Source organism: Myiozetetes cayanensis, unplaced genomic scaffold (genome assembly GCF_022539395.1).
Source record: "Myiozetetes cayanensis isolate MyiCay16 unplaced genomic scaffold, myiCay2020 scf12, whole genome shotgun sequence".
NCBI lineage: Eukaryota > Metazoa > Chordata > Aves > Passeriformes > Tyrannidae > Myiozetetes > Myiozetetes cayanensis.
Window position 1 is genome coordinate 23,887,624 of NW_026086826.1, and position 27,135 is coordinate 23,914,758.

Genomic DNA, 27,135 nt, shown 5'->3' on the forward strand with positions numbered 1-27,135 from the left:
GCAGGGAGCTGGGTGACAGCAATTCACCCTACATTCCCTGGGCATTGCATTCTGCTTTGTGGTGATTCCTTCAGGAGAAAAAAAACCATGAAAAGAATTTCACACATGATAAGCTCAGCTACCAATAGCTCCATCTTGGGGAGCCCAATCTCAGCCTAAGGCTTAATAAAGAAGTGATACAGAAATAATTATCCAGCTTGGGATCAAGAAAGGAAAGAGGATTTGTGTAGCTTTCCCATGATCCCCTTGTGTTTCACACCATGTAGCATTTCACTTTATTACTTATAAATGACTAAATGGTGTAACAGTCAGAAGAGCTTTCTTAGCCTTCAGCCCAGGTAGTTTGCCCACCTTGGGCATGATTCTGGCTCTTTAAATACCTGTAATAATATTACAAGCTTGGGTTAATTATATTAATTCTTGGCTATAGAAATGTGGCAATCCCAGAAGACAGAGAAGAATTAATTTCAGGGAAATACACAGAAAATAGAAAAAGCAACAGAGAAACTGTCCGTTCCTGGACTTTCACAGCTTCACAGTCGGTCTCCAACTGAAGCCCTAAGAACTGTACTAAAATTTTGAGCAAAGACTGAAAATGGACATTTGAGATGCATCAGTCAAAAAATCCCACAACTATTCGAGAAAAAAAGCAATGGTGGTCTCAGTAATGAAAAAGAAGTATAAGATCACCCATAAAACCCAACCAGCTAAAAAGTGAATACAGATCATCCCTTAGTATTACACTGCCCACAAAAAACACGTTCATCTTTTCTCCCGGAAAAGAAACATCTACTCCATCAGAGCACGAAAGCTCTACCATTGACCTCAGGTTTGTGGGAGTCTGTTCTCAACATCTGTCTTTTATGTGGAGTTCAGCATTTAAATAACTTCAGAAGGAAAAGGAGCCAGCTGGTGTATGCATCATTGCGCAACACATTCCTACTGGCAGAATATTAAAATTGCCCTTTCTGGAGAACTGAGTAACATATGCTGCTTAATAGAGAGCGCATGTAACCTCGTCAGCTTGGAGTAAAATTATGTATGAATCCGAGTCTGATGGGTATGTGTGAAAAGCAGGGAAAACTCAGCATCCCTAGAAAGATGTTATCCACCCCTGTTGTGGTGTTTCCACAAAGTAGAAGTGTAAGAAAACTTGCAACCACGCGCTTGCACACTAGGTTAGGCAGATCAGACACTAAAGAGGAGAGATGATATCTTTCTAGATTCATCATCCCCCCACGTTCACGAGCATCCAAAAAACGATAACCTGAATAAAAGTGCCTTCAGTTCATCCCAGCCCATCTAACCAGCCGTGGGTAGTTTTAAGTCTGCCCACTAGCACCATTCATCAGTGAGGGAAGGTACCAGAAATGCTATATAAATGCAGAATGCAAATAAACAAAATGTTTTTTAATGGAATTTTCTCTAAGCTCATTGAACTGCCCCATCCCCTTCCATCCTCTATCCCCATCCCTAAAAAAAACCCAGAGTTACAAGCTTTTTCTGGGAAAGAGCAGTGGTCTGAGAACTCAATTAATAGGGAAAAAGCAATTCCCACAAAACTCATTGCTACTCTGCTATAAGAAAAAGCATTGAAGGGGATGTAATTTTGCCAGAAAGCAGTATTTCTCTGTGTTTATCCAGAAAGCACACAGAACTGCCAGCAACGCCGGATCCCCCAGAGCCACCTCTGCCAAACGCAAAGGGCTGGCTGTTCAGGACCCTGCACTGTGAGCACCCCGAGGTCTCCTAACCGTGGTGATGCCCCCGCAGCTCCCACGGCTCCCACAGGCAGTGCCCGCCTCCCCTGGCAGCCCCTGCGGCTCCTCCTCGCAGCTGGCTGGCACAGCACCTCGTAAAATACTTTCGGAGTTAGACTTTAACCCAAGGTCAGCTCGGGCTAATGACAGACGTGGCAGACTAGCAGCGGCTTTCCCAGCACTCTGGGGGAGGAGCGGTGCTGTGCTCTTGATGAAGAATTAACTTATTACAAAATGACAGCCGAGCTCGAGTTCAATCGGCACAGGCTCCGCGGCGCCGAGAATTAACGACTCGGGGGGAACCACATACCTTGCAATTTGTGCTGCTGAAAACACCGGGAGTGACAGTAAATCTCAGAAATGTACAGGAGCTCAGGCGTAACCCACAGGAGGGAAGCCTGAGAAACCTTGCTGGGATCCTAACAGCTGTAATTGCGAGGAACAGCAAACAGCAGCGCTGTGCAGGGCACAAGGATTTCACTTTACTGAACCACACAAAGAAACGGCACCAACACCAGTGCCCTTGAATGACTCAGAAGCCACCTGTGGGCTGTGCGGGAACAGGAACCTGTGAGGGACAAGCCTTTTTTTCCTGGACAGGAGTGCCAAGCTGCCTCGGGGTTGGGCACAGAAAGCTGGAGGAGCAGGAATGCAGCATTGGCTTCCTGCTAGCCCTTTGTGGGGTAATCAACACCCAGAGCTCAGCGCTGGGGTCCTGCCAAAGCACCAGGAGCAGACTGCAGCCAGAATACCTCATCTCTTCTTTCTCCTTCTGGTGCTTTGTTAATGGAGGAGAAGCATGGTTTCCAGTGTTGGAGAGGCTGCACACACCAAGGTGGGCAGCACAGTGAACACAGGACCACAGCGTGCCCATCTGGCCTGTGAACCAACAATTCCGTGGGCCAGAAGGCTGGGAAAGGCCACATGTCAATAAGGCACACACTGCACCCCGCTTGCCCAGTGCAGGAGCCGTGTGCTGGGACTGGTGGGTGCATACGGGACGCATCAAACGCAACTGCACCTGGAAGAGAAGAGCACTGCAGAGGAGAAGAGAATGATTTAAATACAGCTTTGGCACATGAGCAAACAGATGCCACCTGGCCAGGAGCAGCCTTGCAGATCAGAAGAGTTCCAAGCCACACAGGTCCGGGAATATCGGGTGGTGTTCAGAAGACAGCTGGGCACAGTCTGCCACACGGCAGGGAGTGGAGGCAGAACGGCCTCTCCCCAGAGCCCTGCTGTCAGAAGGGTAGGGCTGCAGAGAGCCAGGATCCTGCCAGCAAGGTCCCCAAGCATGGAGCATCACTCCCTTCCACTGTGGGCTGCTGCCCTGAAAACAGAAATGCACCTGCCAGCCTGCCCTGATCCGAGTCTCCCTCCAGCTCCACTGGGCAGCAGCAGATGTCAGGGGACAAAGTGACTGGAAAGTACGACACCTCCCAGAAGGGCAATCAGTTTCATCCAAGAGGCATTTCTGGACAAGGCTTCAAAACATCTGACAGTCCACTACTCTGGGCTGTACTTTATGCCCTCAGGGGACTCAGGCTTGCTAGAGGGGAGCATACTGGAATACCTGCTTAGCCTACTAATGTCATCAGCAATAAAAGGACTAAAATCCATTTTTAAAAGACTACCTTAAGCCACCCTACCAAAGTGCTGTGCTGCTGCCTGTGTCTGTTGAGAATCCCCACACCCTTTAGCATGGGCGTGACATCCCACCACAGCTCTGGTGAGGAGGCTTTACCACCCCAATTCCTGCATGCAGCTGAAAGAACATGCCTGGCCATGACTGTGCCCATGATCCACACATGAGCAGGGTACTTGCCCACATGATGCCAACAGCACCTTCCTGTTCCCCCTCAGGGCTGGGAGAAGAATAGACAAGGACAGCAGGGATATTTGGAGATCTCCTTGGTGTGGTCACTTTGCTTGTGCTCCCTGTTCCTGTTGCCAAAATCCGGGACAAAACTAGCCCATAGCTCTTGCACTTGCAGCAGGGATGATTCCCACTGTGGGGCACAGAATCTTGGAGACATCTGAGGGCAGGATCAAGGTTCCCACCAGCTCCATTGGCAAACTGCCAGCGTGGCATGGGCAAACATGCTGGAAAGCTCTGCCATCCTGCTAGCTCAGGTGTAAGCTGCTCCTCAGGATTAAATTTCCCCTGTCTACACACCATTGCTTGTGGTTTTGCCAATAGCTGGACTTAAATTAAAGAGCACAGTAACTGGAAAAAGAGAAGGAATAACGAAGTACTGGATGCTTGTTCTTGTGCTTAATGATTCTTTTTAAAACTCTTCCACGGTTCCTTGGAGTTTGCATTTGCACATATGGGAAATGTGGCTCTGAGGTACATGTGTTTGTCTGAAATAGATATGATTTTGGTTTGCACTGACAAGGTCAGTGCCTATTTTCCCATCCAACTTCAGGTTTAATTTTGGTAACCGTCTGTAACGGTTGCAAGTACTGATGGGTATAAATGGGAATCAGTCTAAAAATACCCATGTTGTGAGAGCAGCACAGCAGAGTTAAGGTTGCTGCTTTGAAACCATCCCAGGATCTCAGCATACCCATTTATCACACAAAATATGTTTTCCAATAACATTGAATGCTTCACAATAAATGCCTTCTGCTTGGTTTGCTATTTCCTACCAGATAGCTGCCTCCATCCACTTCCTCTCACTACCTCCGAGTTTCACAAGTTGAGGTGGCAAACTGGGACACGTACACGAGCCATCTGCAGTAGAAGCAGTTTCACAGGAATCTCAGAGAAATCAGAACTGGTAAAAATTAAATCAATACCAGTCACAGGGTTAAATGAAGAAAGTTCTTCCAGGTGAGAGCTTATTCTCACCTCCTCTTTTCCGGACTTCCATTTACAAGATTATTTACCTCCCTTACAAGAAATCCTTAGGGTTTTCATACTTCCCTGTGGTTTTTTTTTTTTTTAATAAAAAACACCTGAAAATCAGAGGTTCAAAGGAGACTTGAGACACATCAGCAGCTTGCAGCTGCTCTGTGTGCCGGGGGATGCAGCAGCACAGTGCACATGAGGGATGCAGCTGGTGGAGCAGGAGCACACTTCCTAGCAACATCCCTCAGTTCCACAAGCAGCTCCTCAAAGCCAACAAGGTACCTGTGCAAGAGGTACTGTCCACTTCATTGGGGCTTGACTAATACCAGCATTACAAAAGAAAGCTATGTAATTTCTCCTCCCGCTCGGGCACACCCAACGACAGCTCCAAGTGGGAGCTCAGGGGCTGGGAAAAGTGGCACCTCTCAGCCGGTCATGAAGGTTGGTGGAGACCATGCAGCACGCCAGCCTCCAGCCTTGAAAACATGTCTAGACCCCTTTCAGAGATCCGAGCAAGTGATAACAGCACAGACTGGACCTGTGTGGGAGGTGGCAAGCTCCCCCCTGCCTTCGCACGCTGCCATCTCCAATGGCCAAGTGAGAGTGCAAATTAACCGGGAGTGGGTGAGTGTGGGATACTGGTCGAACTGGTTACAGAAATAACAACCAGGCTTTGAGCTACTTCCTTCAGTTAAGGAAAACAAGGACAGGCTCTGTGTGCATCTGCGGGCACTGCTCTCGCACTGTTTTTCCCAGCCCGGGAGGGAGAAGACAAGAATCGAGCTGTGCACGTTTTAATATTTGCCACCTGTTGCTAGAAGAAACAGAAGCCCGTTCCTTGGAAACCCCACATCTGACTGGAATTTGTGGTATTTCTAATTAGACATGCATTGGTTCGACCTATGCAGGCAGTGGGTGCACAAGCTGTTTGGTGGAATCGCCCTTTGAAGAAACTAAAAGAGCCTGGAAATGGCCTCTGTTCACCCAGCCCACAGGGGGTTTGAGCCCATGTGTTAGACTGAGCTTGGCTTAAAGAGCAGCATTGCCATTTGCAGCAATTTAGTCATGCCCCTTTACAGTAATCCCTAATAAACTCCTGCCCCTTTCTGGCACCAGAAAGTCCCGATGCCCCGGGGGACCACAGGACTGAGCAGCGCAGGAAATGTCCAGCCCAGCGCCTTCCTCCACCTGAGAAGGGAAACAAAACTTCTGCGTTGAAGATTAGCTTTCTTCCCCAAATGCTTTCTTTCTAAGACAGATCCTGCCTCAAGGCAGCTGAGATAATCCCTACCCACGGGTGGAGGGACAAAGACAGGGCTGATACTGCAGAAGAGCACAGTCACCCCAAATCCACCCTGAGGGCTGGTGACAAAGCAAGGGGCACCTTCCTAAGAAGATACCCACGCAGCACTTCAGAAAGGTGTCAGCTCACCAAAGTGAGCCCAATCACAACACAGTGATATTTACACCCCAAGTTGTGAAATACATGATTTATTTCTGTATTTTTTTTACTGCTCGGCACAGAGCTGCTCCCCCAGTTGCATAAAAAGCTTGAGTAAGACCAACTGAGAAGGCAGATGAGAATAGCCAGGCAGAGGAGCAGTGACACACAGAGGAAGGCAGGCTGGTAATACCATAACTAAATCAGCAATTATGAAATTCAGACAATTAATAAACAATGAATGAGCAGCAGCATTAAACACTTGGTGCATCAGAAACAAGCCAGCCCTGTGGGGCTCATTAGATGCTGGCGGTGCTCAACAATGTTTCTGGGTTGTAACCAGAGAAAAGAGGTAATTATTCATATCACACTTGCTTCATGGTTCCTATTTCAGCAATAACTAACGCAGGTGTTAAAAACCATTCACTAAATTCTACATGTTAAAGGCAACACAAATAATGTCCTTTAGACAGATTTACACAGAATTATAAAAAAATTTTCAAGTAATAGAAGTGCCAACATTTCAGGTGGAGTTAGAAAAGAGGGGTTGAAATCCACCTCAGGGGTTGAGCCCCAGATGAAGCAAGGACAGACAGACAGATGACAGAATGCCACTGTGCTTCCAGGAAACTCCAGTGAGGAGAGCACAGCAATGCTCATTTTTATGCAGGTCTGGGGGGAGAAAAAAAAAAAGTGTACTTGCTATCCAGGTCAAGTGTACAGGAATCTGGCATCTACCCATTTCAGGTTGATTTTATAAGGCATTGGCCAAGCAGCCTCTCACAGGAAAAAGGAACAGAAGCTGCATCTGCAAGATGCAGAAACGTATCCTAGAAAAGCCCTGGAGCCATCAAAAGGCGGAAAGTGGAAAAGTCCGGTGGAAAGGACACTATGAAGACAATGTGGTCCTCAGCAACGTGCAGCAAAACAGAGAGGTGACATTATCTCAAAACATGGCACTGCCGAAATCACTACCAATACAACCCATTCCAACAGAACATGTGCTGCTCTATTGTACACTTCAAAGAAGCAACAGAAAATAACTTAGAAAAAAGCAACAAGAACATGAGGCAGCTTTCCCAGACTCCTACATCCCAGAGGTCAAAACAAACTCTCTCTGTTTAGCTTATCCAAAAAGCATGTTTGGAGGGGATTTATCTGCAGCTCAGACCTGGGACTTGGGAAGAGCTTCCTCACATCAAAGGCTCTGACTTTAGGCAAATGCACCAAATCAACTAGCTGGGAGTTGAAGTATAATCCGTTCAAACCACAGAAAGATAAGTCTTTTTTAACAGAAAGCTCCAGGAGACCTGCACTCCTAGTCACACTCACCAACAGCTTTGGACAATTACTCTAGATTAATCTCCTTTTAGATACTGTGGATTTCTTAACAAGTATGTAGAGGTCAGCAGAGATGTGCTCTTTGTGTTTCCAGTACTGGAGAAATGCACACATCCCCAAAGTTCCCAAGGATCAGGGAGTGTTTGAAGGAGTCCAGACCAGTCCCATCCATCATGTTAAGAGGAAATAAGAAATTGTCAATGGAGCAAAATGCTAAAAAAAAAACTGGAGGCCTTGGAGAGGAAAAGAAAGAGAAGGCTCTCTCTGATGCATATCACTACTGCAATCCAAGAACAACATTGTAGGGCTGTTTTCTGTTAAGAGAGTTAAGCTAAAATTCAACCATCTTTGCTGAAGTTTCCCGTGGTAAATACACACTTTAGGCCGACTTCTGCAGTTTCTGCTGAAACAGATCAGCAGTTTCTACAGGCAAGCACATGGCATGGGGAACTGGTTTGGTTGGGGATTTTTTCCCCATCACTTTAAACTAACACTGCTGAAAACCAAGCAACAAATTAAGAATCACTGGGATCCTCATTCTCCATCAGGGAAGTCCAGCCTGAGAAGGAAAACTCATCCAAATTTCTCTGAAAATTCATCCAAATTTGGCTAAACTCTTTGTCTACAGTCTTCACCTTGGGAAGACGTCTCTTCAGAGGGGGAGGTCCATGCCATCCAAAAATCCCAGTTGAAGCACATCACTTCCCCCACCAGCCATCATCTACAGGGATACCAGAGCATTCAGGGACCACATCCATGGCCACAGTGGCATATAGAGAAGCAGCAGTCTTGTGCAGCCTCCCTGTCGGGTGAGGAGGTACAGACAGGAGGAGGCAGGGAACCTCCAGGGCTTTCATCATGCTCTGCACACTACAGCCCTTCTCTGCTGGGATGGGGACAGTGCCTGGCTCCTTTCTCTTGTCCTCAGCAGTGTTCCTTCTGTCTGTTCCTACAACAGACACATCCCTTCCTCTGACTCCCTAATTAAACGAGATCCATTTCACAGACCGGCTCACACAATAGTTTTAGCAGCCTCTCCCTTTAAACAGACATGATCTTTTCCTCTGCTCCCGCACACTGCAGGAACCTGTAACATCCTTACAGCTCTCACAGCCACGGGGCTGAGCAACAAAACCCTTCTCACCTTGCTGCAGGCTGCACGGCAGGTTCTGACACTGCACTTTCTCCCCCTGGCTATTTGGTGTACAGCATCCCTTGGAACATCTTCTGCTGCAACAAGCCAAAACCACCAAGAATTAATTTTAGCAGTGGAGAAACTGGGGCACGTGTCTTTTTTTTTTTTTTTTTGTTTTTGGAAGGCTGCAGCCCCAGGCTTTGCATCTCTTCTGAGGTGATGAAACAGAGAACACTTCAACGTCAAGGGGTACTTGGCCTTTGAGGACCAGCAGAGAAGCACGAGAACAGAAAGGATCATACACAAGAATAGCATTTGAAGTTGACTTCAGTTTGGTTTGATTTTAATTCAAGCCTGCTTCCCTGTGCAGAAATGTCTCCCTCAGAAGGAGTCTGACAAGTGACTCAGTCTCCCTGTGTCTTAGTTTCACATTCATAAAACAGGTATTAAATATTGCTTGACCCCTGCCCCCCCCCTCACCCTCTCAAGGTGAAGTGTTTTAACTCTTTGGTCTCCTTTCCCTAAGCTATTTCTCCCTTTAACCACAGAGCAAGAGTGAGGTATCCCCTCTGGACACACTCATGCCTGGCTGGAAGATGTGGCTGCCCAGGATAAGGCTGCCTGCATCTCTCCTGCTCAGGCCCATGCAGCATCAGTACTCAGCACCAGGGAGCATTTGGACCCACTCCATCCCAAGAGTAAAACACTGCCATGATGGCAGAAAAGCAATGAAAGCACTGATTTATTGAAAAACACCGGAAAACTCCACGTTGCAGTAAACAAGAAGGAAAAAGCCTCCAAATAAAAGCAATGCCATGGGTGTGGGGAGATACCAACTCAAAGGGATTGGAACAGGGGGCAGGTCAAGTTCTCCAGTGTGCTGACCAGATAGTGCTGGGACATGCCAGGATGAACTGCAGCCCTTGAAATCAACCAGACCTCAACATGCCTCTCTCAAACCCATTTTTTCCTCTCAACAACCTCTCAGGTAGCCAGGAGCACAGAACCTGTGCTGTTCTTAGAAATTTACTCTAAAATGCAAAGGTAAGTGCTAATGGTTATCTTCATTAGCAAGCTTCTAGCAGCAGCTCTCTGTGACAGTGGTGGGGCTGGTGTGTGCTGAGCTGGGTGTGTTACAGCTGGTGACACTAAACCCTTTCCCTCAACAACAAAACCTTCTGCAGAGACTTATGCAAGTTTGAGGGTCAGATTATCAAGAGCAGCTCTGTCACCTTGCAGAAGGAGCAGAGATCTATCAAAGGACAATGGTTTCTTTAAGAACTCTTCAAACCCTTACAAACAGCAATTACCAGCGCTAACATGACCCCAGATCTCCCAGAACAAGCTGCAGACACCCCTGCCTTGACAGCCAGGCTAAATCCGTCCATGCCCACGAGCCACAGTGTGCAACAAATTACTCCTTTCTAGACAGGAGGAAAAGCCAGAGCAGGCACACAGAGAAGAGGAGAGCCCCGTGGGCACCTCTGGCAGCCTGCACAGCATTTGCAGTCCCACAGACACTGTGTGTGTCCACACTCCAGCTGCACTGCTGCAGAAAGCAAGGTCTGCAGTGCCATATTCCCCTGCCTCAAGTGCAGCTGAGCCCTGGCACCGAACTGAGCCTGCTGCCCTACCAAAACCATGTGTGCAACATGGGAGCCTCACAGGAAGGAGCCACAGAAAGCCAGGGTTACCTGTCCAGCCTGCTGTGTCCCACGGATTGTGCAACACAAAAGTGCTATCTTTAAAAACCTGCTCCAAGAACCATTTCTGAGGAAGAACGAGTGGTAAGCAGGAGGAAGAGGAGGAAGTACAAGAGCACACAGGGGACGGACATTTGTGAAATTGCTTTACACACTGACCATGAACTTCGAGAAGGGGTGGGAGCCGGCAGAGCATGCCCTGGCTGGAAAGGAGCAATGCTGAAGGTCTGCCCTCTCCCCCATGTTCAGGGAGCCTGGCAGATGTTATTCCCTGTCCTCTCCCTTGAGCTCCGAGCACATGTTTGCTCATGGCTCAGATGATGGCATCGGCAAGCTGGAAACGTGACTCACTGTGAGCTTGGTGGGGAAAGCCCCCAGCCAGGGAGCGAGATGAATCACAGGGAGACACCGTAGGCTCTCTGAGAAGGAAGAGAGTCCAACCAAGGGAAGGCCAACCCAAGCAAACAGAGGGCAAGGATGTGTGACGGGCATGTAGGGGACAGGAGGCACTGCTGCCTCCCAGCTTTTTGCCAGCAGCTCCAGTCCTGGCCCGGGCTTGGCGCCTACTTGGCTCCCAGCCCTCTCAAAGGCACTGGACTGGCTCCAGGCCAGCATCACCCACCAGGAACATTGCTGCTTGTGCTGGCATGCCCAGCGTCAGTCGATGTGCTCCTGCCAGAGCCCTGGGCATCTCCTGCCTGTGGGACACTTGCCCAGAGCTGAAGTGCTGAGCTCCTCAGAGAGACTGGAGGCATGAGGAAGATCACACACTGGCATGTACCTCCTGGCTCAGGAGCTTTCCCAAACCGCGCTCCCCCATCTGAGTTATGGTTTCCTTCATTCTCAACCAAGCTCTCCATCCAGCTGGGAACCCCCTGCTCTTTCCCAGGCTGGACCCCCTGCCATGGAGCTCTCCACCTCACCACATTTTGGAGCCACAAGGGACATGCTGCTGCCTCAAGCTCAGCAGAGAACTCTTAGGTAGGACATAGCTGGAAGCCAAAAGGGAACGAGCTTATCAGGACTGATTAATGAAGCCAGCAAGCAGGGGAAGAGAAGCATGTCTGTACCTTGTCTCCTCAGCACCCACCAGGTCTCATGTCTGCTGAGCCCAGTCATTCCTGCCACCGCATGACCCAGCACGCCCAGCAGACAGCCCTTGCTCATGTCTGTCCTCAGTGCCTTCCCAAAGTCTCTCTGGCAAGGAATGCCCAAAGCACCATCCTTAACCACCTTCCCTGGGGCTCAGACCTTCCTTTCCAGAATTAATGGCTCACACTTCACACCTCTTTGCCAGTCTAGATGCCTGCCCTCTGCCACACAGAGTCATTTACCTCCCTGAACTTTTAATTTTACTAAGGGTGAATTACAACTCACACTACTTAATGCTGCCAGTAACGTCCACATTTCTACTGAAAAGCACTTGCCCCATCTTGGCCATGACATTAAGGCAGGCAATAAAGCCAGGGCCACCATGCTTTGGCCAACTCTCCTTGAAAACAACCTTTCCTCGTGGGCAGTCTTGGACAAAAGGCTGTTCCAATCAATCTGGGTACTAATTTGACCAGTTTGTTGATTAAATACTAACCACAGGATGAGATCCTGAGACCTATTTCGTGCCATCAAGTAGGCGGCATGTTGGTAGCAATATGGGATCAACCATTATTTTATTATGTTATTAAGTGGCACTGATGATGCCAGGAAAAATACAACGAGATTGCCCAGAGGCCTTCACCCATTTACTGTGACTGTCAGAGCACTGAAAGAGCAATTGAAATTATTACAGGCATCGTTTGGTTCCTCCCAGATTTAATACCACATAATCACGTTCATCTCGGATAATCACATCAAGCCATTAGCTTGTCAATAATTCTCCTTGTGCTGAGCGCTGTGACTTGGCAAGAAGCAGGCTGTGCTCTTTAGGTGGCCAGCCCACTGCCCACAGTGCTGCTCCTCACAGACAGATGGGGGTGGCTGCCCTGGGTGCACAGGGCCAGCTTGCTCCCAAATCCTGCTCCACTTTACAGCAGGGAGAGCCGTACTGCTCCCTGCATGGTGAAAGAAAGATGGCAAAGAAAATCACTGCAAATGACCTGATGCTTCTGAAAACTCACCATGGCAGGAACACGAGCTATCTCAGAAATATTCTAATTAAAAGAGCTCGAAATTACACCAGGTGCTCTACACAAATAACCAGCCACATGCATCAATTTTCACACCAGTCCGACTGCACCTGTGGCCTGCAGAGGATGCAAAATCTTGCTTTAAACAAGCTTGTTGAAATTCAGCAATTTTGCCAATTTGCTAAAATTGAGCTCAGCTATGCAAGGCAGCAGAAGCCCCACAAAATCAGATGTACCTGAGAGAGTAGGAGGTGTAGAGAAGCTAGATTTGCAAGTGCTTGGAATGCCTCCCTGTTCTGAGCCTGCAAAACTCAGCTGGACACTTCCCAGAAACAGGCTTGCAGAAGACTTCCACAGAAGCAGCTTTTAAGAAGTGCCTATATAAGATTTCTCCAAAGGAAACCTGGATTAAAGCTGCACTCAGCAATCCAAGTAGCAAATTGGAAGGGAAAAAAGGCTGATCCAAATTCTCTAGAACCACAGCACCAAGCCCCAGCCAGGCAGCACTGGCTGCGCTGGAGACGTGCCAGGGACCCAGAGAGGAAAACATTTGCGTGTATTTACATCATGACAACACAAAAAAAAATATATTTATCATCATCATTTAGGGCCCCATGTGTTCTTCAGGAAGGGAAGGAAGCAAAAAGATATCTTGCAGGCAGTTTCAACTGAAATCTTCGACAGCTCATAATCCTTATGGTTGGGAAGATACATCACTTGGGCTCTTGCTCTCCAGAACCATAACACCCTCTCTGGTATCTGATGGACTTGGGAGCTCATTCTCGAATTTCTCCAGCTCACTCCTGAATTTCTGGCCCATGACTGGCCCAAAACAGAAGATCATTGTGTCCTCTTGGCTGCTGCTTCCCAGAGAGCCTGAGCAAGGAAGGCTCCTCTGGATGCAAGGTGCATTTTAAAAGCCAACCTATCCCAGTAGTTTTGAACATGGAGCAACATTGACTGGGTCACCCTGTTTTGAGATGAGGAGGAGAAGGGGGACAGTTGTACTAACAAAAGCTGAGCAGCTTGCCTGGAAAACAAGCCCTAGCCTGTTGTATTTATTGGTACTGATGTGGCCATCAGTGCTCTGCAGGAGAGATGTAGGCTTTGGAGGAAAGCTGCAGCAAATGCTCACAACATTGCCTCCAAATGCATCCCTGGCATGGCTAACACCCCATTCCACCAAGTCCTTTCAGGGGCAGGGATTTGCACCCAGGTGCAGTGCAGATAAGGCTGTGTCCCCAGAAAGCCAAGTTGATGCAGAAAGGAAAAGCAGTAAGGCAGAGAGCCAGCTGAGCACCTTCCCTTCCCTCCTCTCCCTGAGCTGTGAGAATCACAGGAATTCTCCACAACTTCCTGCTTCTGGACAAAAACTCTCCCTCCAGCCAACACCACTAGGATGGCCATAGCATCACCAGCCCTTCAGCAGTGGGGAGGAAGGCCATGGCATCCCTGCCCTGCAACATCAACATCAATCACCTACTTAAAGTTCCTCTCAACCTAGATCCACACAGATTTGCACTTAATCTGTACCTCTTGCTCAGGTGGAACTGTCCTGCCCACGGCCATTGCTCTGCTCTGCAGAGCGGGAGAGCAGCAGAAGGCGGGAGAGCCCGCCTGGAGCAGGCATCCCAACAATGTCAGCTATGCTGTGTCCTCCTCCATGCCCCCAAAGGGTCAGGTCTCCATGTAAACAGGAAGCCAGGATCCACCAGGCCCTGAGTGTGGGGGAGTAGAAGGGAGGCAGCGCTACAGGAGGTGCTGCTACTGATGCACCCCCTCCCTCCCCGCTCCCAGCCCAGCGCAGGCAGTCACGGGAGGCTTCCAGGGCACGCTTCCCCCTGGGATCCCCACTGTTAGGAGCTTCCTCACTTCTTTGCAGGATCATTTTCTTCATCCTTTAGTAAATAGAGGCAAAGCCCGGAGAGCAGCTACGGAACAGGCAGCACTGAGAAAGGGGAGTTGGGGCGGCAGCAGGGACAGAGAAGGTCACCCTCCTTCCCCAGCAGTGACTAACTTGGAACAAGCTGAGACAAAGCACTTTCCCCCTAAACCAGGGACTGCATTAAAAAACACACAAGCCTCAGGGTCAGCAGCTGCTTCCAACCCCATACACAGAACTGTTGTTGCTTGGCACTTGATGATTTCCCACTGCTTGCTTTCTGTGCCTAAGAAGGCTTTTTCTTCCTCTGGTTTCTCCATGCCAATATTTTGGGATTATTTTGTTCCCTAAAGCAGAAGGGTAGCTGTGTTCTTTAAGAAGGACATGCATTCCTTCACCTCCAGCCAAACTGAAATCAGCCCCCAGCACTCAACCACAAATGCCCTTGCAACGCTGTGGTACATCCTGCTGAGGCCACCACAAGGCACAGGAAACCAGGGGAAGGCTTTACATGTAAACATCCACGAAACAAACCATCCTGGCATCCTCCTCATAAACAGCACACTGCAACAAATAAACAGGCATTAAAAATCTCTCTGGCAGATCTGACCTGCAAAGTCGTGGCCTTTCAAGGACTTGCATCTCTCCTGTCTTACACTAGGTGAAGGAAGCCTGAGCACATGTTTCAAGCACATCATTCTCCATGAAAAAACATTATTTTACCGAATTTTGTGTCCTTTCTCTGCCATTCAGAGCTTAATCTATGAATTTTCTAAACTGTCAACAAGGATATTTTGGTGTTCTTTCTTTTTTTCCCTCTAGGGTTTACTTAAACCCTCAAAGTTGTGCCAATCCACCCATACTGAGGTGGAGTTCTGTGATTTTGGGGCTGGAGCTGCATTCTTTCAAAAACCTTATCTTGAAAGGCAGAGGAGGAAACTGCTGTTTATGAGAACTCTCGATGGCATAACAGTTGTTCTGTTCCAAACCTCATTTGGAAACATGGTGAGCAAACCTAATGCCATCAAGGACTTCCCAGCTTGTGCACCCGTCACAACGTTAAACACCATGGAGAGGACAGGGCAGCGGGTGGGAAAGCTGTTGAGGAGTAAAGCCCACAATCTATTTACACCCTGAAAGCTTGAAAAAGAAGAGCCTGGCCATCTGTGTCCTTGGGATATGATACTCCTTGACTTGGGATATAACACCGCTCTCCTCCTCAGGTAATAAGGAAAGAGAAATTCAGATTATAGCAAGAGTCTGCAGGAGGGCCTGAGAGAAGCAGAACTCTGATAGGGCTGCTCAGTGACAGGAGCAGATCCAGTGTTTATGGGATCTCATGAGGCCACCAGAAAGACAGCTCATCCATTACCCAGCATCCCTGAGAGTGCCCTCAGGTCCTTCCAGTTAAGAGTGTTATTCCCAGGAGGGAGCCATCCCTGGAAAACAGGGCAGACCCTTTGCTGTGGCACATGGACTGGCCAAGTTACCTGCGCCTGTGGACATGTGGCCACAGATGCCATGCCAAGGCCCACCCCAGCCCGAAGGTCTGTCTCATGGTTTATAGAGCAGTCAAGCTCTCGCTGTTTTAAGCATGGAGGCAGTGAGCTCACGGGGTGTGTGGTTTTCTCCCCTCCCAGCCTGCCCCGAACACCTTCCAGTTCTGCAGGCGAGAGGCTGGGGAGCAGAAGAAAAGCTCCTCTCCTGACTATTGGCCATGCATTATACAGCAAGAGTGTCCTATATCCTGACTGTGAGTATTTTGGGAAGCCAGATGACTTCATTACCAGATGACAACCCCCGACCTACTCACTGTTAAACAAGCTTGCTGCTGGCCAGCGCCAGAGCTCGTTACTCTGCACTTTAATTTGCACATTGCCATTAGGCAGGCACTAACCTGCTGCCATATCCAGGCAGCGAGGAAATTTTCATGCAGCTGAAACACACAAACAGTAAAACCCTCACATACCTCTTCCATAAATAGTTTGTTGTTACTTTATTACTGGGACTGACAAATGAGGAAATCCGCCAAATGGTGGACATGCTACACAGTCGCCATGCGGTGCCAGGAGCACCCCATCCCTGCCCCCTGCAGCACATGCTCCTGCAGAGGACAACAGCACTGGGAGCATGGAGACAGCCCTGCTGCTGACCCCAGCCACAGCACACAGCATGCCTGGGTACCACAGGGGCCAGCCACGCTGCACACACGACTCCGTGGCACATGGAGCTCGCAGGCATCGTGCCTGGGTTACGTGGAGGTGCCAGTGGAGAAAGTGGGAAAATACAGAGTTATGAATAAACCTGGAGGGCAGGACTCATGCAAGACAAAGCTGCAAGTGCAGATAGAGGAGGGGTGCCCCAGCTACCCCCAACACACAAGGGGAAGGAGCATCCTCGCCACACTCACCCTGATCCGCCGCATGGCTGTCACGATCTCCACCCGGCTGTTTGGCCGTGGCACATCCAGGCTCCCGATGTACTGCAGGGAAAGAAAGAGGAGATCAGTCGAGTTTCTACAGAACTGAAAACCTCATGGTCCCACCATGGCCTCAACAGCATCCATAGAGGGAATCCAGGGTCACCTCTGGGAAATGGGCCGCATTTTGCCTGCTGCACCTGAATCCTTGCACTCCTCCCATCATGAAGCTGTTCCCTCACCACAATGTTGCAAGTAGTCAGCAGCCCTTTCTCTGGTAATAAAATAATTTCATCCATCAGGCCAGCAGGGCTCACTCATCTAGGCCATGATCAAAGCACGTAGGTATAAGCCAACATCCCCTCAGCTGCACTGAGTCATCTCTTATAGACCTAGGTATTGGAATATCCCTAAAATAGCTGGGCCAACCTGTCCTGTGTCAGGCCCCTCATTATTTAATTACAGCCCTGCCAAACCCGTGGCTGTTTTTGCAGCGATGCTGAGCCTCCAGGCCAAGCCTGTAGAATAAAGGAGCCGCTCTGCTATTCAGAGGGGACCAAAGGCAGCGCCACCGCGACCCAGCACGCAGGAGCGCCAAACAAAAACCTTTTTAAAAATAAAATGGAAGAGGGCAGATTCAGAAGAAGGATCAGAAAACAGACAAGTGATGAAGAGTCAATGCTGAGTGCTAAAAGCATGTAGTTAGAAGAAAAGCATTTTGAGCCTATTAACCAACCGTCTGTGCTCCCATGCTTCATCTCGACACGAGGGCTGACGTAACGCTCAGGAGCACAGCGTGGGCACTAAAACTGACAGGGCTACGTGTTCCTGTGAGCATGGCCATAACCTTCACTGACACCACGAAAGCCCAAGTCACTGGTTTCGAGCAGCAGTGCTGAGATGGGTGCCTAAGTGTTTGAACATGTGCTTGGGGATCACCGCACAGGCAGGGGCTGCTGAGAGGGGTTACTGCTCACCCAGCATCCCTGTGGGAGCCCCAGCTCCTCTCCCCTGGGCTGCTGCTGCCACCTCTACGGCAGGCAAGGTGCAGGGGCTGCATGACCACGTCTGGGCTTTGTGTGCATGCTGTCCCAGAGAGCCCTCTGGGACAGAAACTCAGAGAGCCCTGTGTTTCTGAGAGCCCTCCTTGCTACACCCCCACACGCCAACCCAACAAGCCTCCCAGCTTGGTGAGGCCATCCCCAGATGCACAGCTCCTGCCAGGGGGGAGACACAGGCAGGTGCACAGTGACCAGCACTGGGCAGTCAGTGCTGAGAGGAGACGTGAAGAGAGAGAATATAAAAATAAACACCCAACAGCTGGCATGTCCGTCACATGCCGTGCAGGCTGCTGCGGTGCAGGGCAGCTTTACGTAACCAAGAATTACAGCCCACAGTGTGCAGTGCCAGCACACGTGGCAGTAACCCAGACCCCAGCCCCTCACTGCCCAGATACAAACAAAAAAGGCCTGGGTAAGTTTTCAGTCACATCCCCTACAAAGAGCCTTCCACCCTTTCAAAGTGTCAGGCCATACTGAGAGAGGCATCTCGGACATCAGTTGATTCCCTTTTCTTACATAAAGTCTGGAGAGCATCAATAAAAAGCAGGAGCTGAGGAGGAGGGCCGAGGCAGCTGGAGCCCTGAACACACAGTCACCACACAGCACCTAAGGAAGAAGCCTCTCCCCATCCTGCCCTGCCAGGCGAATGTCCCCACTGCACAGCACCTCCCCACACCACTGTTCTGCCAGGGACCACCTGGGGAAGGGAAATTCTTAGGCTACATGAGGAGGAGGACAGACTTTTGCAGCCAGAGGATGTCTATCTTCTTCCAGCTATTCCCAACAGCATGAGGTCACTACCACTGGCAGGGTAATCCCTTTCCTTCCGCTGTGTTTCCTGCTGCAGGCAGGTGCAGAACACAGGCACGTCCAAGGACAGGGCAAGCAGTGGCAGCTGGGCAGGAGATGGGCTGCATCCACCACCAGCTCCCACAGCCATATGAATTCCAGCAATGCCAATCTCCTGGTTGCTGACCACAACCTCCTGCCCACAACTGCATCTGCAGGCCCAGCCGGGCTGGGGCACCCTGTAAGCAAGTGATGGAGCAGAAACCAGACACCAACTTGGGCCAAGCACACCTCCTTGGATGGGCCTCCTGGGAAACAGCACCAGTAGCAGAGATCTCTCGATGCTGACCTACTTATGCCCCTTCACTCAGCTGTTCCCCTCCAGCCCACATTCACATGTACCCAAAACAAGGGGCACCGCTCACAAACTCTGCAGGATTCAGCTTTGCTCCCAAACCTGGGCTCCAGGGCAGCATGCTGTATCCCACATCCTGTGGGTGCTCCCACCAGAGACCTCAGCACATGCAGCCCCAGTGTGGGCTCACTTCACACAATTACTGTGCTCACAGCTCTGAAAACACCCCCTTCTCCCTTCACTCTGGAGGCAGGTATTTTTTGCACATTTCAAAAACTCAACAGATGGACAAAGTCTCCCCAGATTATTTTTGCCTTCAGGGCAGAAATCACACGTGCAGAAGAGTAACCCTTCCCAATGTGGCAAGTATCCCCCAAAAACGTGGATTTGGAAATTGGTCTTTCACTTCCCAGGCAAGGAGGGAGGATGGCCTGAGAAACCATCTGTATTTGGAAGTGTTTTGCAGGTGATAAGCACACCAAGGGCTGCTCCTGCCCTGCTCTACTCCATCCCTCCTACTCACAGCACCAACTTTAATTATGGAAAGAGGTGTGGGAAAAAAACAGGTGAGGCAAAGGCGAGGATCAGCAAAGCAGCCAGAGCCTCCACAGTGCAATACTTCCCGCTCATCCCACTCCAACACTGACACTGAGCTCCCCCGCTCCCAGGGCAGGAGCTCCAGAGACCCCCAAACATGGGGACTCCCAGGCACAGAGTTTTGCCTTCCTTTAACATATGTGTGCCCCAAGTGAGGTGGCAGGCACACAGTGGTGGTCCTGGTCCCTGCAGGGGCCATTGTCCTGGCTCCTAGGACTCAGTCCAGCATCTGTGCCAGCACGCTGACCCCATGGGAAAGGGAGGCAGTGAGGCCAGGGCTGAGCCCAGGAAGGAGAAAGGAAGGTGCCTGAGACAAAAGGAGAGAAAATAAAGCTGTGTAAAAGGACTGCCAAAGAAAATAGACCCATGAAAAGAATCCATCCACCCCAAAGCCTCTTGAACTGAGGGGGAAAACATATGTACATATGCAGGATGCAGCTTTTCCAAATAATTGCCACCCCACCAAAGGATGGAGGGACAAAGGTAGAGCCCCTCACCTGCACCCAAGAGCCAAGGGGGATTAGGGGGTCACCGATCCCCATGCTCTGAAGGTGGGGAGGGCAGTCCCAGGCAGCCCCCTCCTCCTCAAACCAATTAGGAGAAGAAAGGCCACCCCCTCGGAGCACCGCTGAATGGGCAGCTGAGGGGGTCCCTCGTGTAACAGGCGTCCTGGCAGCCCCACAAAGACAGCCCTTGCACTGCCAATGCCAGCACAAAGCACCTCTTTTGTAGGGTGCTTTTGGTCCCTCGCATGCCCCGCTGCTCCTCATCCCCGTGTGTGGGATCCAGCCTTTCATTCATCATTCCAGGGCCCCCAGAATGGGCAGTCCCTCTCCCTGCCACAGCACAGGTAGCTGTCACCCATCGAGCTTCTGAGCACCTGAAGCTGCTCTGCTCCCCGCCTCCCTCTTCTCTCTGTCCCACGCACGGCGGGAAGGGCCCTCAGGATACAGCTCACACCAAAAGATTTGCCCATTTCTGGGAAATGCCAGGAAAAAAAATATCTGTTTTTCAAACAGAAAACAAAGGGGAGCACTTTGCCAAAGTGCTGTTTGCACAAGTCACTCAGTTTCTCATTTTCCCTTGAGGCTATTTAATATTGCTCGTTTTCTGCTCTGTCAGAAATGAATTTTCTTGAGAAGATGCTTTTTCTGTGACAGCAGGTGGCAGATATTTTCGGAAAACTGAAGGCCGATCGCATCCCTGACAGGGGACACCTTGGAAGGGGTGTTGATGAGATCGGTGGTGGGCAGAGGTGGGCAGCCAAAGCCTTCCCAGAGAGGAGCTGCTTCCCGAGGGAGGCAGGCTGCTGCTCCGACAGCCCAACACAGCGTGCAAAGGTCAGGGCTGAATCATCCCCAGCTTACAGGGGAGCCTGGATCGTCTGGCTGCCGGGTTTCCAGCTTCAAAAGCCACCCTGAACCAGAGACCCAGCCGTGGATGGGGAGCCACTGCTTCTGCAGAGGAGCTGCAGGCAGGCAGCAGGGCAGCACGGGCAGGGGGGACACGCTGGCACCAGCCCGAGGCTGGAGCACCACACCACAGGTTACACAGCCATCTGCAGAGCCAGGAGAGCCTCGTCCAAGCAGGGGATCCTGCACCCGGGTTAGGAAGGGGTCACTGGAGTTACCAGCAGCCAGCCGGGAGGCACCAGATACGGGGTGGGAGAGTCCCCAGATTTCTGAGGAGTCCAGGATGACGTGAGGCTGCACCAGGTACTGGAACATTGACCCTGTGACACACAGCTGTGCCATGAAGTGAGGGACAAAGTGCTCAGGCATCAGTCCTGTGCCAGGTGCCCCAAGATCTTAAATCTCTTGATTTCCTCAGTGCCCAGGGAACACCCAGCCTGTCTGCAGACTGGCTGATAAGGGTTTCTCCCTGGGCTGCTGCTGTTAGGAAAAGCAAGAAGAAATCCAATTCCTAGGATATTTGCTGTTCCACTGTTCCTGCTCTCCAGTTGCCCATGCATGGCCTCAGCCCAGGGAGCCAAGGGTCTGGGCTGGCACGGCCCCCGCTCTGCCCTGCACCTCAGGAACACCCAGCCTTGCTGGGAGGAAAGGGGGAAGTTTACTCAGACTGTGGTGGTGCAGCCTCAGAGGCTGAAAGGGATGGAAAACTCATGCTGCCAGCTGACTTCAATGGAAAAAAACCCTGGCTTTCCACCCTGAGCCCAGCAGACAGGTGCCCTGCTGAACTGGGGGCCTCCAGCCTTGCCCAGTCATCCATTAGCAGGGCTCTGCACCCTGAGGACAATGGGTGCATCCAGCCCTGGCAGCCAGGTAGTTCTAGGCAGTATGTCAGACTCATCCACCCACACAGCAGGCATTAACACAGCGACCCTCACACCAGGCAGCACTGGTCAGGCTGAACCCTTAAGGATATCAGTGCTTATCTATCTGCTGGTCCCAGCAGCGCTTGCCATGATTTATGAGCTGTGCAGGGGCTCAAGTGCCAGAAACACAGAGTTCTGGGGGTGCCAAGATAAGATCCAGCACCCACCAGAGCCACGTGCACTGCACCCACCTTCCCCTCTCACCAGCCAAAACAGGGCTGGCACGAAAAGGGGAGACACCTTTGCCGCAGGTGACGGTGCAGTGGGGACACCAGGGCACGGAGACAGCAGGTGCAGAGGAGGGATAAAGTTTTTCCACGATGATGAAGCAGAGCTGTCCACTCGCCCCATTTCCGTACCACACCCAGGCACACCACCCACAGCCGCCCCCCACGCAGGGCCTGAGCTTCCTGCACCTACACCCAGCTACAGCCCCAACAGGCGTTCATGTATGGGATGCTCAAGACCAGAGCACCACAGAAAGCAGGGCTGGGAGCATGCCACCTCCATCACTGCTTCCTTGGGACATTCCGGCATCTGCTGAGCCCACGTGCTGCCCCAGCTGGGACCTACAGTCTGGGCACACGTGGCTTTGCCAAATCCTGACTGAGTTTTCTTTGCTAAGAGCTTCACTAAGCAGCCTGTGAACTGACTTAACAAGTATGGCAGAAATATGCCACTGTTTCAGAGGAGAACCTTTGTAGACTCGGGAAGGTTATATATAGCCTGAAGCAAGCAATCCTGGGCTCAGGCACGCTGCAGCTTTGCTCTGGGCTGAGCAGCCCCGACAGAGCACACCAGAGCTGCCAGTACAAACAGCCCCCAAACTGAGCTGCCAAGTCTCTCCCAGCCAGCTAAATTGGTGCATAGCTTCACACAACCTGTCTCCTGCTTTCCAGCCCTCCAGGGAAAGAATAGTTGCTGGGAAGGGAGCCTGGAGCAGTGGAGGGGAACTAAGCACCCCAATCAGAGCTGCCTGCAATTCAACCAATTTCCAACACTGTTATGTGCAGCCCCTATGTACACAAAAATATACACAGGAGTGGAATTACGTGGAATACATGAGCATTCCCTGCTTAGTGTTCACCTGAGGCTATAATTGTTTTCCTAGTAATGAATTTCCCTTTGGAGCAACCAGCAGGCACTGCTGGTGCTCACAACCTCATGAGGGTGGCAGGCAGGTGGGCTGGAGAGGTTCAGAGGAAGGGACATATTGGATCAGACTAAAGTCTCCCTCATGTCCCATCTCCAAACATAGACAGCAGCAGATGCTCGGTTCAACTTCAGTTTCCTACGCACAGAAGCAGAGAAAAGCACTGACAAAAATGAGAGAAAATGCCTGGTTGCTAAGATCACTTAAGGGAAAAAAAAAAATACCCCACCACCCAAATCCAAAAATCCCACCTGCTGCATGGAAGAACGGCAATCTTCCTGAACTTCCAGTCCTGCACTGATCTGCAAGCAGGTCTGGTATCAGGAACATCAGGTTTCAGCACATGTGATGTCCAGGCCCATGGCAGTCCCAGACCACAGGCACTGGGTCTGTCAAGGATCAAGATCTGCTTGGGCAGCCCTTTCTGCCCTCACCTGTACATGGGGGAGCAGCAGAGAGGGTCGTGACACCCATCTGTCCCTTCAATCGGGAACCATGTTCATTAGGCACTGCAAAGGGATTAACGAGACTGAAGGATTAACAGCTGTTTCCAAACAATGGGTATTAGGCAGGTGGGACCTTGCTCTGGACAAGACCTCTGGGGCAGGAGGAGAGCCCAGCCCAGCCCAGCCCAGCCCAGCCGGCTCCCAAAAGGGACTCAAAGGACAGGGACAGTAACAACTCTCCTGTGGAAACCCAGAAGCATCAAGCACCCTTGCACTCCAACAGAGAGGGCTCTGGCAGCCCAGTGACAGACTCTGCCACCCCACCTAATTCCCTTTGCCTGCTGATCTCTCTGGAGGCGTTGGAGTAGCCTGAGTCATAATTTCTGAATGCACAGAATTGCTGATGTTGCACAAGGTGGCCCTTGGGGTTTGTCCTGCAGCACCGTGGCTTTGGGAAGATAAGGAGTAAGCTCATATCCCTCTCCTCATGGAGGTGGAGGAGAATGGGAGGTGTCTTTCCTCTCTACGTCCCCATTTATTTAACCAGAAAACCACTGCACAAGTGGGAATTTCTGTTTGCTCCCCTGCACCATGCTGCAGCACCCAGTTCTTTCATCTGAATGCTTCAGCTAACCCAGGAGGCCAGGCTTGATTTTAATCAACAATTCACACTGCACAACACAGAAGAAAACAAACGTCCTGCCTTCCCTCAGAGCCAGCTCCTCTGATTCCCAGCAGCCCGACTGAGGCACCTCTGGGATACAGAAGGGTCTGGTGCCAAGAGAAGTGGCCAATGAAAACAGATCCAAAAGTGTGAAATGTATTTCTGTTCCTAAGAAGATGCAGTGGGATTTTCCATCTACTGGATTTATGTCCAGAAAATGGATTAACATAATTCTTAGAGGACCCTTTGCTCTGAGTCGCAGAGTGTCCCTGTGCCAGAGCATATAAGCACTGCAAGTGACTCCAGTGGGGACGAGAGGCACAACCCTCCTGACAGCATCACATCACATAACACAGCACTGCTTCTTCAGATCGAGTCCATCACTCTCTGTTTGACAAGGGTCCAAATCCTGACTGCCCATGGCCACCCACCCGCGCTGGGATGCCAGGACTCCCTAAGGACAGAGGCAAGGGGGACAACAGCACAGATGCCAGCTGCTACTGACAGACCAAAACACTCACTACATCCACCACACACGCCAGTTAAAGTCAGCAGCAGGTCTGACACAAAAATAAAATCAAAACTTAAACAAATAAATCAGCACATACTGACTCAGGCCCACATTACCCCCCTGCAGTGAGCCCCAAGCAAGCTCGTCAGGAATCTCAGGCTGCTGGAGCAAAGAGCACTGATCCAGCTGCCGAGGGCTGCAACACTGGGATCCCCGCAGCCCGCACTACCAGCTATCCCAGGAGGATTTTAGGAGACAGGCATGCAAGTCCTGATGCCCCAGATGAGCATTTTTCTTGATTAAACTTCCCTCGAAGTTCGGCTCTAAATCAGAGTTCCGCACTTGTGTGACTTGCGCTGGCTGCTACAAGAGCTGCGCGGGTATAAGCACTTGGGATTCTTGGGGATAAAAGGAACTAAAGGAGTGTAAGCATTTAATTAATCTCCAGCAATCTAATAAAAGGATAGAGTAATTGCCTAAGCCATCTGCATTCCGTATCTGGCATCAAGGGCTGCTGGAGAAACCCACGAATTCAGAAGCTGGGTTTTGCGCTTGGCATTAGCGCGTGCCACCGGATACCAAATAAGAGAAAGAGGAGCTAACAAAGGCTAATATGCAGCACTGCATTAACACAGCCAGCCCACCAGCACAGAGCAGACATGAGCCATGAGCAGACCAAGGGGCTGCTGACGCCTTATCCCACTCCTCAGCCCCAAGACAAGGCACTCAAACCTGGCATGGAAGAGGCCACGTGGGATTTGGGAGATGCTTTGCAGCCTCCCCACAGGTGAGGAGTGAGCAGGTGCTGGCAGTAAAACAGGGATCGGCTCAAATAACCCAGGAGTAAAAAGGCTACAAAGTTGAGCTTGAACAGTCTTTCCCAGGAAACAGTTGCAAGGCAGGTTTAAGTTTGCTCCATAAACAACTCCTCGGCTGTTTTGCGCTCTGTAGCACAGTGCCTGCCATGGGGCAGGTGATGGCCTTTGCAGAGGAACCCTCCCATCCCGGAGAAAAGGGGGAAAATAACACTTTGACACGTTCTGATGAGCCGCAGCCTTGCCCCGAGGGCACTGCACACAATTAGATGCCGAATCTATGATTTTCTTTCCCTGACAGTACATGTGTTGCGAGGACAACAGTATGTGACAGATGCCTGCTTTCCTGCCACTCAGAACTGCTTTCCATCAGTTTTTTTTTCCTAAGTCAGCCTCACTTTAGTATCTTGCCAACACGATAACCATATCCTCCAGGAGAATTAAAAGGGGCAGGATTTTATGCTTCCTTTTTTAAATCTTCTGGCCAGCTCCTTCCCAATTTACTGCTGGCCAGCATTACTTGCTCGGGCTGGGCAATGCAGCCAGCTAGTTTGGCTTTTCCCAGACTGCGGGAGGCCACAGTCTAAGTGCAGTAAGAACCTGAAAGGTCCCAACAGAAATAAAAACAAAAAAAAAGAAAAGAGCACTTCCTGAGAAATCCACTGCCAAGGATGGTTTATATATGTAAAGACAAACAGCAAGCCTTTATTTAGGTGGGCATCTTGCACCGCACCGCAAATGGCACGCAGTTCCTCTGGGTGCTCACATGTGAGCATCAGAGGAGCACCTGGGTGCAAGGCATCCTGCAGACCCCAAACATCCGTCTCCCATCACCGGTACTGCAGCAGCACCCACAGCGCTTGAGCCGCAGACCAAAGCCCTCTGCTCTTTCCCGGGAAGATGCACACAGACCCCGCTCTTTCGGGCCACCGTCCCCAAGCAACACCACGCAGAGCCACGGAGGGATGCTGGGGTGAAGCAAGAGGTTGTCTCCACTCCATCCTGACCCATCTCACCAGCCTCGCCCAGCTCTGCATCTGAGTTTTGGGGAGAGCAAGAAACGCCAAGGGAAGCGAAAGCAGGAAAAAAAACCATGGTCATGCGATAAGAGAGCTGGAAGACAGCGCACACCGGAGCGTCGGGGCGCAGCGCCGGGCAGCGACCCCCGCACGGAACCCCCGCGGAACCCCCGCGCCCGCCGCCCACCTTGGCCTCGAAGCAGATGCCGTGCTGGAAGGCGTCCTCGTTGTGCAGGGGGATGCGGAGGTCGTGCCGGTCGTCCACCAGGTTGTACTTGGACTTGGCGGGCATGGCGGCCCCGCGGCGGCCGGGCAGCCCTGCAGCGAGCCCGGCCCTGCCGCCGCCGAGCCCCCGCCCCGCCCGGCCCCGGGGCGGGGACGCGCCAGCGCGGAGCGACGGGCACGGGCGGAGGGAGGGGGCGGCGGGGGGCTCCGAGCCCCGCTCCGGCGGGGAACGACCGGCCCCGAAAGCATCGCGGGGGCGGGCGGCGCTGACACCTAGTGCACGGGGCCGGGCTTGCGCCCCGCCGCCAAACTTAAAAAAAAAAAAAAAAAAAGGGGGAAAAATGGGAAACAATGCTTCGGGAACGGTCTCGGTGGCGGTGGGCAGCGCCCCCGGGACGCACAGGGCGAGCCCGCTGCTGGGAGCGGGACGCGCATCCCTCCGGGCTGGGGGAGCGGGGTGCGGCGATCGCTGGGGCCAGGGAACTCTGCTGACGAATCTTTGTATGA

The 27,135-nt window shown here is 51.2% G+C and overlaps 1 protein-coding gene across 5 annotated transcripts in view; it reads right to left on the reverse strand.

Moving 5' to 3' along the window:
* Window positions 1–26,751, reverse strand: part of NOS1AP (nitric oxide synthase 1 adaptor protein) — a 44,049-nt gene extending 17,298 nt beyond the window's left edge. For all 5 annotated transcript variants that reach the window (XM_050307052.1, XM_050307051.1, XM_050307050.1 and 2 more), the window contains exons 1-2: window positions 26,591–26,751; window positions 16,650–16,721 (exon numbers count right to left, since the gene is read on the reverse strand). In XM_050307052.1, coding sequence (XP_050163009.1) covers window positions 16,650–16,721; window positions 26,591–26,695 — 177 coding nt within the window. In that variant the 5' untranslated portion in view covers window positions 26,696–26,751. The remainder of the gene's footprint in view (window positions 1–16,649; window positions 16,722–26,590) is intronic.
* Window positions 26,752–27,135: the final 384 nt, after the last annotated feature.